The sequence below is a fragment of the Daphnia carinata genome, chromosome 2 (genome assembly GCF_022539665.2).
Source record: "Daphnia carinata strain CSIRO-1 chromosome 2, CSIRO_AGI_Dcar_HiC_V3, whole genome shotgun sequence".
Classification (NCBI taxonomy): domain Eukaryota; kingdom Metazoa; phylum Arthropoda; class Branchiopoda; order Diplostraca; family Daphniidae; genus Daphnia; species Daphnia carinata.
In genome coordinates, this window is record NC_081332.1 from 5894380 (window position 1) to 5906710 (window position 12331).

The window sequence follows — 12331 nt, forward strand, 5'->3', positions numbered from 1 at the left end:
GAACATTGCCAGCTCTCTTTTGTGATTACACTTCTTGAGAAATTTAAAAACTAAATTTCTCAAAGCTCCACTTTAAAGCTGCTCTAAGGAAAATAAAAACTTTTAGCTTTTCGATTTGAAAACCCGAAATAAAAACTAGGGAATGATGTGCAATTTCGAAACCTTATTTGCAACTACCAACAGAAGCACATTGTGATACAGACAACTACAAACCACTGTGGCACAGTATATATTGTAACGTTCAGTTTACAGATTTTTTTAAATATAAACTTTTCATTTGCTAATTTCGAAAATTTATTAATTTGATCATTGTAATGGACACTGATCACATACAAGTAAACTGTTTTTGGCAGATCGTCATTAAGCATCTATATTCAATTTTTTATTCAATATGTAGCGATTAAAAGCTTCAATACACTTTACTGTGGGTAAAATGTGTGAAGAGCAGGAAATCAAAACTCAAATTAGTTTTGACAAAAATGTGATTGCAACTATAAGTGAAATCCTTTGGCAGAAGATCAAACTAATATCACAGGATTTGGAAGCTTTTGCTAAGTATTAGTTCTGTAAATTTTGGTGTTTAAAGAGAAGTTATATAGGCATTATTATATACAATTTTTTATTGAGGCATGGAAAGCGTACAACCATCAATCTGGATGATGTCAAGCTGCTTGTACGAAGGAATGAAGATTTAGTAAGTATTCCAGAAACAAAACATTGAAGGAAGCCAATTGAGTCCATTGCATTGATTACAGAAAGCCATACTAGCAACACTAGGATCACCAAACTTGGAAGAAAATGCAAAAACAGACAAAGGGAAAGCCTTGGTGAAAAAAAAGAAAACTGACATTCCACCAGAAGTCCATCTTGACATAGATGATGACATGTTTGTGTGAGCAGAATATTATCTCAGTTGTATTTTTCTATGTCAGGGAAGACAGTCGTTTTTGTGCGTTCGTGAAGATTGCGTGGTATGCACAACATCAAAATTCATAAAATAAACGGTTCTAACTCGCTACAAATAGAAACACTAGCACATTAAAAAGAGGCGTAAAATTTTCAACCGATTACTTTTTTATGGCAACCATTAAGGGGTCGAATGTCGTTAATTCTGTCCTGTCGCCAGGTATTTGTTTCTTTCATCATTTAATACAGAGTAACAGTGTCGGAAATCTGTTAAATGGTCTCCAACACACTCCCTTGTTAAAGCTTCTCTCACATTTTCCTATGAGAACTTGAACAATTTTCTTTAAAGCTCGGTCGATGTGGTAGAAGTCAATGCGTTGACTCTTATGGCGTTGCACGATTTACAAAGGACACGTCCATCAAGCGGGTAACAACCACGTCCTTCAGCTTCAGACGACAGAACTAAATCGCAGTCCTAACGACACAGAACAGTAAGTATATTGCCATTAAAGGAAATGTTAACTGGTTTACCTCGCATTTGTAACATTGCACGTGAAAGCTGCGATCAAGAGCAACTACACGAACAGTTTCCTCCTGGCCAGGTTCTGGCATGATAGGATCGTGACAAACGGAGCAACGAGGGGCAAATTTCCTGAAAACAAACCAAATTCCTATTTAATTTATTTCTTCGATAAAAAAACAAATGGAATACCGATATATTACTTGTGGAAATCATCAATGCAGTGAATACGGTTGGCGGCATCAACAGTGAACGGAATGCCATCCAGACAGAGGAGGCAAACAATGCAGGTGAAACACTGAGGGTGATAAGGTTTTCCAGTGGCACGCAGGATGCGATCAAGAATCGGCTCGGAGCAAACGCAACATTTCTCTAGGCTATTCTATTTGCCCGTATGCAGAAAAAAATGAAGAAATTGAGCCCATTTCTTACAGTCAAGTTTTGTTTTCTTTTTCGTGTTTACCAGGTAACATTCTTGACAATGGGGTTCGCCATCGACCGCGTAGAACGGCTTTCCTTGCAGACGGCAGTTGCAGATACGGCAGGTGAAACATGCTATGTGGAACACACGGTCCATGGCCGTGCAACCGGAGCCTTCACCCACGACCTTCAGACCGCAATCGGCACACATTCCTGACGTCGTCGAGAGAGAGAGAGAGAAGAAAACCAGCATGAGTATGTAAACAGCAAAGGGCCGGGCCAGGCATAAAGCCGAAAGAGGAAAAAATATCAGCGTCCTTGACGTGGATATTTATGCTCCGAATAAGTTTTTCGTGCCACATGCCCAAGTCAACAATATTGTCTATCGCAAGGGCAGTAAAAAAAATGGCCAGTTCAAAGTGGCTGGATTTTAAGAGCCACTTGTGGCTGAAAAACTGGAATTTGTCTTTCCGTACGCACTTCACTAATCATGCGACGATGGTTGATAGAATACTGACCGAAGAATTCCGGGTCAGCAGCATTATCCATAGACTGGACGAGCAAATTGGTGAGTGCGTCGACTTCTTCTTCTTGTACGGGCGATGTGGCTCCCTTGTTGGCGTGACCGGTCTGAGGTTTCAGGGCAGCCGCAGCAGCGGATCCTCCACCGACGGATCCGCCGTAGGAGGTACTGCTACTGCTACCGCCGTAAGGCGGATAGGGAGACGTCGTGTAGTGCGACGGACGAGTCAGGCTCGACATGCTGCCAGCGGGACTGTGATGATGGTTTCGCGGTTGAATCGGCTCGTACAGCGACTCGTAGTTCGATGCCTGATCATCAATACCCCATCGTGAAATGGAATCAAAACAAACAAAAAAATATTAGCACCCTACAGTTTGAAATCATCCTGAGCACACAACTGATACCGAGCGTGAAAACAAGGAGGTTTAACAGCACAGGTGTTTTGATGTCGAATAAAAAAGGAAATCCAAAAATTTAGGATATCAACCGGAAAGAATTGGGTTAGTGACTGAATGAGTCGAGGAATGGAGCCCGTTCCAGCAACAAGTAGTCCGAAATCCGCGTGCCAAACCACTGAGCCAAAAAGGTGACACGCTCACCAGAGAGGGGGCCAAACACGTAATCAAGTGCGGGAAACATTTTAGAAGCGCACGGATCTTTGCTCGGCTACGTTTCACTCGAGTACGAGAGACCCTCTAGATGCTCCCAACTCCTCCTTCTGTTCCTCCCACCACCTCAGCGCGGCACGCGGAGCTCCAACTTTTGCTGCCATATAAGTCGCGCTGCGCGCAGTCTATCTCTTTTTCTTTCTTTAAATTCTTTTTTTAACGTGCCTGTTTGCATTCGGACTATGGGCCCATTCCTTGATGGAAGGTGAGAGAGAAAATTCACAAAATTCAACTATTCAAGAGAGGATTTGAACCAACCATTTTCGGGACACGGTCCAAAAGCAACATACTGAATGGCGAGTTTAGTGGACAGGCTAGGAATCCGTCGTCAAGCACATTTGATAAGAATAGCTCATCAAACAAAAAAACTGATAACAAATAAGTTGTAAAAAATTCCATTTCCTAAAACGTAACATACAGAACTGCAGTTGGTGGTTTTGCTTTTACCCAGCTGTTATGTACACTAGAAGGCGAGAGCAAAAAAAAAATGGAAGATTGCAATGCAAGTGAGTTTGCTCACCCGCTGTCCTAAAATTCTTGTAAGGGAACTCTCGTTTTTGGTCGCCTAAATTATTTATAGCTCCCGCTGCTCGTTTGCAGGGGCGAGCGATATACAAAACGTCCGCTTGTGGCTGCCTGTCAACACTTGGGGTCCCTTTTTTTTCTACAATCTTCTTTTCAAATGTAATCGATGCCGAACGGCTGTTGATAGCAAACCTTCACATTTTGTTTGGGTTAATAAGGTCGCAAACGTAATGACGCAATCCATCCACACGAGACACCATGAATCACCTTCGGCCAAGTGTCGTGCGAATCAAGCCAAATTCTTGGTAATCGTGCGCCAGCAAAAATGAAACGTCCCGCCTCTTAAAGAGTAAAATTTGGCATGTTTTTTAAGATTGGAACGAGCAGAAAGAAACTATGAGGGAAGATAAACAACCATCGCTCCGTATAAACCAAGGTCGAAAAGCGAAAACTCTCTAGCAACCTTGACGGCGACTCGTTATTCCGATCGGATAGGTGAGTCTGCCCACCACTATTTAAGGCAAACGCGTGAGGCCAAGGCAAATAAGTTAGAAATATTTCACCAGCTAATGTGTTATAAGTGTGGAAAGAATGAAAGAGAATTATCAAGATGGCGTGACTTTGAAAAGATACAAGACCTGCGATAACGGGGCATAGTTGCTAGTCGATCCTGTTGTCGATCCGCAACCAGCTCTCCGCAACTCGGAATAGCTCGAGCTAACTGGAGAAGGGGGTGACGTCACTTCCTCGGCGGAGGGCGGCGTGGGGAACAGATGCAGATGGTCGCCGCCGACGCCGGAGTAGTAGCCCGACAGATCCGAGGGTAGCGGCGGCGGAGGTAGAGGCAAATCGACGTCGTTGTCACATGGCGATGCGAAGGCTGGAGGAGGGGGCGGAGGAGGCAAATAAGTTAGTATGGATGATCCTAACTGATGAATGTTGCCATAAATTGGCTCTTCACCCTGATGGTAGGTTTCCACATTTTCGTAGTTGCTTGACGAACTGAAACTTGTTATCAGACTGCCATCAGCATTGTGAGTTTTAAGCAGAGTACTAAATGATGGTTCAAGACAACTGGAAACACTAGAACTTTTGGGGACAATAGGCACTTGGGGTTGTGCTTTATATTGGGGTTTAGGAGCTACAGAAGGACCAAACTTTCTTAAACTGTCGGGTGACATTTCATAACTTGTTTGACTGGGAATGTTAACATCACTTGAAACACCTAGTCGGGAAAATTGCTTTTCAATTGGAATGCTAGCCATTACGATATTAAAATATTGCAACGGATCCCAGAGTATAGAATAAAAAATGACGAGTGAGACTACAAGGAAAAGCGACCACTCTGCTGACAGAGATTTTTGGGTGTTTCCAGGTAATGGAATGATTCAGTATGAAAATACAAAGTAATCGGGTTAAGCAAACGCCCAGAAAAATCTATTCTTGAAAGAAAAAAAAATTAACAATAACACTGATCGTCCATCACCATACATAGATTATAAAAACGTCTTAAGAAACTGCCTGTCAAAATCGAACTGTTCTACACCGCGTAGCGGTCGAAGTTAAAACCTATCTCTGGACCACACAAAATTTGTGTGCCAATCTGGCTCAACTTAAAATCACACTATTTTGTTTATATAATTTAATAATATTGGTGTACTAAAAACAATAAAAATACACTAGTTTGACAGCAAATTGTTAAATTTGTAAATTTCATCAAAGTTAGCCATATGGTGTGTTGATCAAGCCCTTATCAGCTCAAAATCTATTTGGAATGATAATAGGCTACCTGTTAACGGGATTTGTATCAGTGAACCGTCTTACCTCGCCGTCGTTTACTTGAAGTTTCCGTATTTTGCCTCGACAACTTAATTACAAGTTGTTGGAAATGTCATCGCCCGAAAAGAAGTTTGATCTTGACTATTTGCATGTTAAATTATCTGCAGTTTATGAAAAGTCCCCTAGACTTGATATGGATTCTTACATCAATGCTTATACAGAATTTAACAAGTATTACTTTATAGTAATTAAGAACTGGCCTTCAGTAAATAAAATAATTATGTCATATGATTATGTACCAGGTTTTTTGGTTTAATGGGCACAGTTTTTGGTTTTGTGTCCTCCGATGTGACAAGCAAGCTTGAAATATTACAGGCTTTCAGGCAAGGCCCCAATGGTCAACATTTTGAAACCATTGAGGACATGATCATATATGAGGAGAACGATAACAAATTTAGTGATTCAAAGTATATATCTGGAAGTCGTACTTTGTTGCGCCTACATAGAGCTTTATGTAATAACTGTATTACCGAACAATTTTTCTAAATCATCATTTATTAACTTTGCTGCTTCTCTAGTGTTTATTGCCTTATTTCTGGAAGAGCTATTCAAGCTGAAGTCAGATGATAAGCTTTCAGGAGCTTGTCAGAAAACATACAGTGCCACATTAGGCCAGTATCATCCCTGGATTATTCAAAAAGCTGCACTTATGGCAATGTATGCTCTACCTACCAAATTGGGTCTTTTGCAACGGGTAAATATTAAAGTTGTGCATAATGAAAGCATAAAATACTTATTCAATCTCATCAGATTAAGGGGCCCAATGAAACTGAAGAACACTATGCTGAACTACTTCCTAAAGCTGTAGATGCTATGAAAAAAGTTTACGATAAAACCCAAAAATTATACCAGGACCACAACATACTTGAGCTGCCTTAAAGTTTTCAGGTGTTTCCATACCATAAGCAAGTAATACCCAGCAATTGTGTACGTTGACTTTTTCGATTGTTTTTTTGTTGACTTGTTAAAAATGCTTTGACTAGACCAAAGAAAAAATAACAATTCTGTCAACAACAAAGTATGGGGGGGGGTGTTGGCTTGTGTTAAGTTAAGATAAAATGCAGTTAACCATTTTAGGTCTAAATTGTATTTTTTTAGACCAATTCTTTTAATATTTACAGACCTTCAAGGACTATTGGCTGTCTACTGCTTTCCTTCTATTTTAGGTGGAAAATCATGACCTTAGTTTGATCCTGACATTTCTAGATCAGTCTGAGCATTGTCGCGAATAGACCTTTCATGGCGTGAGCTAACAGGTTGATAGTAATACGCCTGGGTATCTTGTTTTTCTTCCATTTTCTGCTTAATTCGCTTTTCAGCTTGCCTAATAATTTCAAAATCAACAATAATAGAATTTATCTAGGCCGTATAACATCCTTAATTTACTTACCTCAGCTTCTGCTCATACTCAACTTCATAAATGTGATGACACATAATTTCATATTCCTGTTGGTAACTTTTGTGAACATGCTTGGCCAGCCAGCGGGTGATTGGATGCTTCAAAGAAAACACAATTCAAGCTATTTATGTAGAAAATGATACAAAATCATTTAAATACCCACCGGAAAGTATTCGTGAGCTTCAGGGACATACCCTTCGGGTATTTCAGCTAATCTGGCAGGGCCAATAAAAACATTGACATAGGTGATTACAAAGGCTGCAGGGATGGCTCCTAACATAATATAGAAATGCATGAAATCCTTGAATCGATTCCATGACCACCTTGACGGTTTGATGTGCATGGTACGATGTTCGCTCATCTGCCTTACGACTTCTATTAGAAATAGAAAACATGTTATTAATTAACCAAAATACTAAAGAATATGACCAATTGGTTATTGCTTATATGCACGGTTTTGCTACCTAAATTTAAGTTGTATATTAATTAATAACAAAACACAAGTTACTTACGAAGGGCGTTATTGGGGTTTGAGCGTAACACCAAAATTCCCTGATTAATTGCATTTTTCGGCAAATTAACCTTACTCGCAAAAGCTCTCAACAAGCTGAAGGCAGCCATTTCAACTCAGTCGTCTCAACGAGGTTGCTGCACTACAACACGAAATTGCAGCGCCACTTTAAAAAGGTGAGGCAAATGTGTAATACTCTCTCGCCAAAAAATATTTGTTTTAGAATGGAGTAAAAGTTAATAGCTTGTATTTACGAACATAACAATTGTAAAAATACCATTCTGATATTTTTTTTTTTTCTTGACATCTATTTAGCGTTGAACTACCTCTTGCTGAGGCAGCCGCCTACGATGGAACCAACTACGATGATTACGATCCCAGCAATGATGGAAATAATTATTATACGTTTCTGTAAAATAAAAATCATTTTATCTTGACTTAGCAACAAAGATATTTACAGTCTAACCCATCGTAGACGCTTTATATATATATTTGCTTTTTTCGTATGTTGGGCAGCTTTCCCAACAAATTCAACAGCATTTTCCACGTTGTAGGCAATACGATCGATCAAATCTCCCTTTAATTAATTTAAATTTTTTAAGCTCTCAAATTTTTATGAAGAACTGAATGATGCGTATACCTGGTTGTTAACCAACACCGCCATATCATTGAACAAGGAGTTCAGTTCAAGTATTGACAGTTCTAACTTCAACAAATCTTTATGGCGAGCCTCAATATCGCCCAAAATTTGCCGTGCTTGCGCGGTTTCAGATAAAATCTGGAAACACAAAGCTAATCAACTGAAATTTTGATGATCACGTTATCATACTTCTTGGGTAAAAATGGATGGATTGCTTTCTTCTAGCATTTTTTCCAACTTCTCGTCGCTTGTTGCATGCCCAGCTAGATAAAAGCATTAGTTTGAATTTTTAATTCACAAAATATTATTAATAACAAGTCCTGCAAGATATCAATAGAATAATAACAGTTCTCTAATTACCGATTTCTAATTGCCGTTGGAATCGCTCTTTACATCTTTGGCGATGCTCGTCCTGTATAACATTACATTCGACCATGACTTCAACAAAATTTCTGGTTAAAGTTTCATATTGCATTTCGCGTATCCGAGGCTCTGCAGATGTTGGATTATCTTTCCGTGCACGCTCTATTTCTATTTTGAAATCTTGAATTTCACCATAATGACCGTTAAAACGCGTTCCACACTTAAGTCAATTCTGTACCTTTAAGTCTTTGTTGGATTCCTTTGGCCACCTTCTTTATAGAATTTATCAAGTCATCAAGTTCTTTCCTTGCTCCTAATAAAAAGACACATTGCTTGTTATTTAATGAACGATTTGGAAAATTTACGTTAATTTTATTATTCGCATACCGTCACTAATCACTGGTGCCGACAAGATTGTGCTCTGTTTCTTTTTAACTTCCTGCACCGTTGTTTTCAACCAATCGATCTGTTCCCGTACCTTGCAAGCCTTGCACCAGCAACGCCCCATCGTTCAAAACACAACATTAGGTCAAAAAGGAAAAAGTCCTTTCAACTATTACGAAACAAAGCAATTGCAAAATTTACATCAGTCAAAAAATCGTTTAGATACGTGCACTCCATAAGAAGTCTGTAACCGAAATCCAGGGCACTGTCGTCAGGAAATCCATCGTTTTCGACCGTACTCCCTCGCCGCTTACAAACCTACAAGCTAATTTCATTAGAACAAAAAAGAAATTTTCTGGGCACATAGAAACAAAAAATTAAGATGTCTGTTTTCAAGAATATTTGCTTCAACTTTTTAGAATAGGAAAAATGAGATACATAACAGCGATGAAAACATACCGCTTGCAGATCAGCCAAGCGGTCCTTGGTCATTTTTCTAAGGGTAAGACACTGAAACAAATGCGTTAATGCTACAGGGAAAACAGGAGACGGATATGTTGATTTAGCGGTTATCATTATAGCTAAACCGCCATCTGTCGGAGTGAAGAAATGACGCAGCTGCCGTACCCGCATTTCCGTATACTATCGCTGCCATAAAGCAACGTATCCTACCATATTGGCGAAGTGCATTTTTATTACACAATGGCAACTCAAAAATTAGGAAAAAAGAGAGGAAAAAACGGTGCTGAAAAGTAGAAATGTCCGATAGACGATGGCATTCACACATGATCAAATAAAGGGAAATAACAAACATATAGAAGACGAAAAAAGTCGAAAAATGCACACATTCAGATAAAAGGGACGAAAAACTTTAAAAGCGCACGAGAAACAAAAAATATTAAATTCTGAGGATTTTTGAATTTTTTAAACCAATGACTTAACACAACACTACCGCTGTTGCGAAATGGTTCATGCTAAAATTTGCCACACGGGAGTCCGTCGCTGCAGGATTGACATAATTCCGGTTTATGAGGTGTTCGTGGTTTACCTAGGAGAATAACGAATAATGTTGCAACTCATGGAATAATATGAATTGTAAAATTTACCTCCTCGCAAGCCACGGACTACCTTATCCAGAGGCCTACCATAGAATTTTTCAGCCACTTTAGAGTAAAGGTTCCACATGGCATTCGCAATTTCTTCCGGATACCAAAGCGGTGTCTCGAATGCCTATAATGAAAAGGTCCATTAGCTCAAACAATTACAATTTTTTGTTAAAGATTGAAAATATATATATATATACTCCTGATGTGCAGCGTTCGCATTTTTGGCCGTACAACTTGAAGACCACTTCTCCTCTGGCAAATCCACTTTCAATTCCATGGAGCATTCGAAACCAAAAAACGACACGCCCCTGCATTGAAGTCCATCCATGATTGGCCTGCTAGATACACCAACCCCAAGTGATAAAAATTTATTTAATTATTTTCAAAACTCTCTGGACAAACTGTAACTTACTTCGCAATTAAAACGAACTTTGGCGGAATGGATAACCGTTTCCCAAGGCGTTCCTTTCCCATCGTCATCCGGAGGCTTTTCAACGGGTTTTAACGTCCACAGGTGATTGTTTTCAAATAGCTCGATAAACAGCCACATGAAAGCGTTTTTCCAAAATCTTTCCAATCCACTATGAAATAAAGAAACAGAAAAAGAATAAATGAACAAGAAAAGTCATATGTTGTCGGGCGTCGGATGCCTAAACTACCCGTAAGGATCGCCGGAGAATGTAGAGGAAGGGATGAAGTACACACCACGTTCGGATTTGAAGTTTGCCAGAAGAGATTGAACAAACTCTTGAGAATTTCTAAACTTTTGTCTACCATTTAGATTGATAGCTGTAGGAAGCTGATATCCGCTGGGGTAGTTAACAACAAAGTAGTACGGTTGGACAGGTACAATCATTGGGTACAGGGGTGACCACTGGAACGAAACAATGTTGCGTATCATCGTGACGCCAGGTGACATGGAATTACGCTAAGAGGACGCACGCGACACCGTTCATACTTTGCAAATGACTGACCATTAGGAGAAGAAAATTCTAGGGCAAGCAAAAAGAACGCAATCTGGATGCCACAAACAGCGGGGATTTCCCCGAAAAACGCCCCGCAGGTTTCGTTTTTCAATATCGAGTCAAACAGGTATTTAGCAACTAGTACGGGAAAAGGTTCGTTCACGCAGGTAAGCATAGAAAATATTGAGCATAATTTAAACCAGAAAACTCAACACTTTCGAAGATACGGTCAAATTAGGAAACCGAACGTGTTTGGGGGATGCCATGACCATGTGAGAAAAGGCCAATTGCTAAATTTCCATTTGAAACGAGGAAATTGCAGCTTGTTACTACCCAACTACCTGCACGAGAACGTAAAAACTAGATCTGATTTGTTTATTTTTTAAACAAACGACATGTTTAAATAAACTAAGGAAATCCAAAATAACGTCGATCAGCCTTCGAAATGGCAAGATAGAATGGACGTATTTCGGTATCATTTGGAATTGACGTTAATAGTGCAAGGTTGACATTTGGTAACTAAACAGTCCAAGGACGGAATTTATTGTTCACTTTCTCGGGTGACAATGCTTATGCAAAAGTAGAAATTGCAGCTGCAAAGTTGTCTGCCCTATCGATTTACTAATAATGAAACTACTTACAAATACGTTTCCCGCGGCAATTTGGAAAGCAGTGCAATTTAAACCATTTTCGCGTGACTAAAGTAAATATTTCGAACACACTTACTATGGTAATGGATTCCAACCAGGTAATGGAACGGGTGGCGGTGCAGTTTTTGGAAACCGCCAAATCTTGTCATCACTATTTTCTATTCTGAAAGCGAGTTTTTTGGATGACAAAGATGTCGTCGGTGATGATTCCAGACTACTGCAACTATCGCCACCAGGTAGCGATGAAAAGCACGTCATCGCACTTTCCGCAGCTGGTACCGATAAATAGCATGCCATCGAAGTTTTTGGCGGTAACACATCGAGCATGCAAAATGATGGAGCAACAGCCACAGGCGAGATGGAGTAAGGTGTCCATGATACTTCGTTGGGCCTCCAGCAACAACCATCTTGGAAGACATAACTCCAATGACCACCACCAAACATAACTTCTACTGGTAAATATTTATCTGCTGAAAGAAAATAAACATTGCTTCATTAACTCGCCCCACACAGTCCGATAAAACTGGCATAATGTTGTGGTTTTATATTTACCCATTGGTGGTGCACAATAAGATGGATTTAAGTTGAAAATACTTGATGCAGGATACATTATGATAATATAGAAAAAAAAATTTTAATAAATTAAAAAACTAAGCGTGGTTAGTTTATGTTCCACATCCCATGACCTTTGAATAACTGAAGAATCGGAAAAGTTAGGTTAAGAAGGTCAGGAAGCTCCTCCCATAGAAGGATCATACAAACAAGTTCATTCGTCTACGCCCCACCAGCTCGATCTTGGCCTAGGTGATTGGTGAAGAACTTATCTACTGAACTTCATCGTCTTAAATTAACTAAAATAAATCTAATTAAAAGATGCGATTAGAGTAAATTTTATTTTAACATTTCAACTAC

The 12331-nt window shown here is 39.6% G+C and overlaps 6 protein-coding genes across 9 annotated transcripts; 2 read left to right on the forward strand and 4 right to left on the reverse strand.

The window, feature by feature from the left end:
* Positions 1 to 203: 203 nt before the first annotated feature.
* Positions 204 to 1181, forward strand: LOC130686658 (centromere protein S-like). Its single transcript, XM_057509796.1, has 4 exons — positions 204 to 335; positions 398 to 555; positions 628 to 694; positions 756 to 1181. The coding sequence occupies exons 1-4, from the start codon at positions 315 to 317 to the stop codon at positions 894 to 896; spliced, it is 387 nt and encodes a 128-aa protein (XP_057365779.1). The 5' UTR covers positions 204 to 314; the 3' UTR covers positions 897 to 1181.
* Positions 603 to 5041, reverse strand: LOC130686639 (thyroid receptor-interacting protein 6-like). The gene is made up of 6 exons (XM_057509771.2): positions 4201 to 5041; positions 2365 to 2677; positions 1890 to 2059; positions 1630 to 1808; positions 1438 to 1558; positions 603 to 1381 (listed from the first exon to the last, which is right to left on the reverse strand). The coding sequence occupies exons 1-6, from the start codon at positions 4825 to 4827 to the stop codon at positions 1250 to 1252; spliced, it is 1542 nt and encodes a 513-aa protein (XP_057365754.1). The 5' UTR covers positions 4828 to 5041; the 3' UTR covers positions 603 to 1249.
* Positions 5042 to 5187: 146 nt separating this feature from the next.
* On the forward strand, positions 5188 to 6463 carry LOC130686650 (ceramide-1-phosphate transfer protein-like). The gene is made up of 4 exons (XM_057509787.2): positions 5188 to 5572; positions 5644 to 5855; positions 5920 to 6095; positions 6152 to 6463. Exons 1-4 carry the CDS (start codon positions 5451 to 5453, stop codon positions 6278 to 6280), a joined length of 639 nt encoding a protein of 212 aa, XP_057365770.1. The 5' UTR covers positions 5188 to 5450; the 3' UTR covers positions 6281 to 6463.
* A 2-nt stretch (positions 6464 to 6465) lies between these two features.
* LOC130686653 (NADH dehydrogenase [ubiquinone] 1 beta subcomplex subunit 5, mitochondrial-like) lies at positions 6466 to 7450 on the reverse strand. Of its 2 annotated transcripts, none has more exons than XM_057509791.1 (4): positions 7313 to 7450; positions 6964 to 7175; positions 6792 to 6898; positions 6466 to 6725 (listed from the first exon to the last, which is right to left on the reverse strand). In XM_057509791.1, the coding sequence occupies exons 1-4, from the start codon at positions 7419 to 7421 to the stop codon at positions 6584 to 6586; spliced, it is 570 nt and encodes a 189-aa protein (XP_057365774.1). In that variant the 5' UTR covers positions 7422 to 7450; the 3' UTR covers positions 6466 to 6583. The 2 variants fall into 2 exon arrangements, with proteins under 2 accessions (XP_057365774.1, XP_057365775.1); XM_057509792.1 differs by having other exon boundaries at positions 6964 to 7172; positions 7313 to 7449.
* A 159-nt stretch (positions 7451 to 7609) lies between these two features.
* On the reverse strand, positions 7610 to 9293 carry LOC130686645 (syntaxin-1A-like). The gene is made up of 9 exons (XM_057509782.2): positions 9158 to 9293; positions 8900 to 9016; positions 8702 to 8801; positions 8553 to 8627; positions 8312 to 8494; positions 8141 to 8214; positions 7952 to 8089; positions 7778 to 7888; positions 7610 to 7720 (listed from the first exon to the last, which is right to left on the reverse strand). Exons 1-9 carry the CDS (start codon positions 9272 to 9274, stop codon positions 7634 to 7636), a joined length of 1002 nt encoding a protein of 333 aa, XP_057365765.2. The 5' UTR covers positions 9275 to 9293; the 3' UTR covers positions 7610 to 7633.
* A 208-nt stretch (positions 9294 to 9501) lies between these two features.
* On the reverse strand, positions 9502 to 12093 carry LOC130686644 (uncharacterized). 3 transcript variants are annotated; one of them, XM_057509780.2, is made up of 6 exons: positions 11972 to 12093; positions 11496 to 11889; positions 10217 to 10385; positions 10002 to 10139; positions 9805 to 9928; positions 9502 to 9746 (listed from the first exon to the last, which is right to left on the reverse strand). In XM_057509780.2, exons 1-6 carry the CDS (start codon positions 12027 to 12029, stop codon positions 9673 to 9675), a joined length of 957 nt encoding a protein of 318 aa, XP_057365763.1. In that variant the 5' UTR covers positions 12030 to 12093; the 3' UTR covers positions 9502 to 9672. The 3 variants fall into 3 exon arrangements, with proteins under 3 accessions (XP_057365763.1, XP_057365762.1, XP_057365761.1); XM_057509779.2 differs by having other exon boundaries at positions 9503 to 9746; positions 10002 to 10142; positions 11496 to 11886; positions 11972 to 12068; XM_057509778.2 differs by having other exon boundaries at positions 9504 to 9746; positions 10002 to 10142.
* Positions 12094 to 12331: the final 238 nt, after the last annotated feature.

What these genes read in the sequence shown, in the direction of transcription:
- LOC130686658 (XM_057509796.1), top strand. Translation starts at nt 315, where the DNA reads ATGGACACTGATCACATACAA. An exon ending in TGGACACTGATCACATACAA is followed by an intron (nt 336 to 397) that starts GTAAACTGTTTT and finishes TTCAATATGTAG; the next exon opens with CGATTAAAAGCTTCAATACA. An exon ending in TACGAAGGAATGAAGATTTA is followed by an intron (nt 695 to 755) that starts GTAAGTATTCCA and finishes CATTGATTACAG; the next exon opens with AAAGCCATACTAGCAACACT.
- LOC130686639 (XM_057509771.2), bottom strand. Translation starts at nt 4,827, where the DNA reads ATGGCTAGCATTCCAATTGAAAAGCAATTTTCCCGACTAGGTGTTTCA. An exon ending in ACTATGCCCCGTTATCGCAG is followed by an intron (nt 2,678 to 4,200) that starts GTCTTGTATCTT and finishes ATTGATGATCAG; the next exon opens with GCATCGAACTACGAGTCGCT. An exon ending in TGCTGACCCGGAATTCTTCG is followed by an intron (nt 2,060 to 2,364) that starts GTCAGTATTCTA and finishes CGACGACGTCAG; the next exon opens with GAATGTGTGCCGATTGCGGT.
- LOC130686650 (XM_057509787.2), top strand. Translation starts at nt 5,451, where the DNA reads ATGTCATCGCCCGAAAAGAAGTTTGATCTTGACTATTTGCATGTTAAA. An exon ending in GCTTATACAGAATTTAACAA is followed by an intron (nt 5,573 to 5,643) that starts GTATTACTTTAT and finishes ATTATGTACCAG; the next exon opens with GTTTTTTGGTTTAATGGGCA. An exon ending in GCGCCTACATAGAGCTTTAT is followed by an intron (nt 5,856 to 5,919) that starts GTAATAACTGTA and finishes CTGCTTCTCTAG; the next exon opens with TGTTTATTGCCTTATTTCTG.
- LOC130686653 (XM_057509791.1), bottom strand. Translation starts at nt 7,421, where the DNA reads ATGGCTGCCTTCAGCTTGTTGAGAGCTTTTGCGAGTAAGGTTAATTTG. An exon ending in AAACCCCAATAACGCCCTTC is followed by an intron (nt 7,176 to 7,312) that starts GTAAGTAACTTG and finishes TATTTCTAATAG; the next exon opens with AAGTCGTAAGGCAGATGAGC. An exon ending in GAGTATGAGCAGAAGCTGAG is followed by an intron (nt 6,726 to 6,791) that starts GTAAGTAAATTA and finishes TGAAATTATTAG; the next exon opens with GCAAGCTGAAAAGCGAATTA.
- LOC130686645 (XM_057509782.2), bottom strand. Translation starts at nt 9,274, where the DNA reads ATGATAACCGCTAAATCAACATATCCGTCTCCTGTTTTCCCTGTAGCA. An exon ending in CATCCATTTTTACCCAAGAA is followed by an intron (nt 8,090 to 8,140) that starts GTATGATAACGT and finishes TTGTGTTTCCAG; the next exon opens with ATTTTATCTGAAACCGCGCA. An exon ending in ATATAAAGCGTCTACGATGG is followed by an intron (nt 7,721 to 7,777) that starts GTTAGACTGTAA and finishes TTTATTTTACAG; the next exon opens with AAACGTATAATAATTATTTC.
- LOC130686644 (XM_057509778.2), bottom strand. Translation starts at nt 12,029, where the DNA reads ATGTATCCTGCATCAAGTATTTTCAACTTAAATCCATCTTATTGTGCA. An exon ending in AAGTTCGTTTTAATTGCGAA is followed by an intron (nt 10,143 to 10,216) that starts GTAAGTTACAGT and finishes TGGTGTATCTAG; the next exon opens with CAGGCCAATCATGGATGGAC. An exon ending in AGTCCGTGGCTTGCGAGGAG is followed by an intron (nt 9,747 to 9,804) that starts GTAAATTTTACA and finishes TTATTCTCCTAG; the next exon opens with GTAAACCACGAACACCTCAT.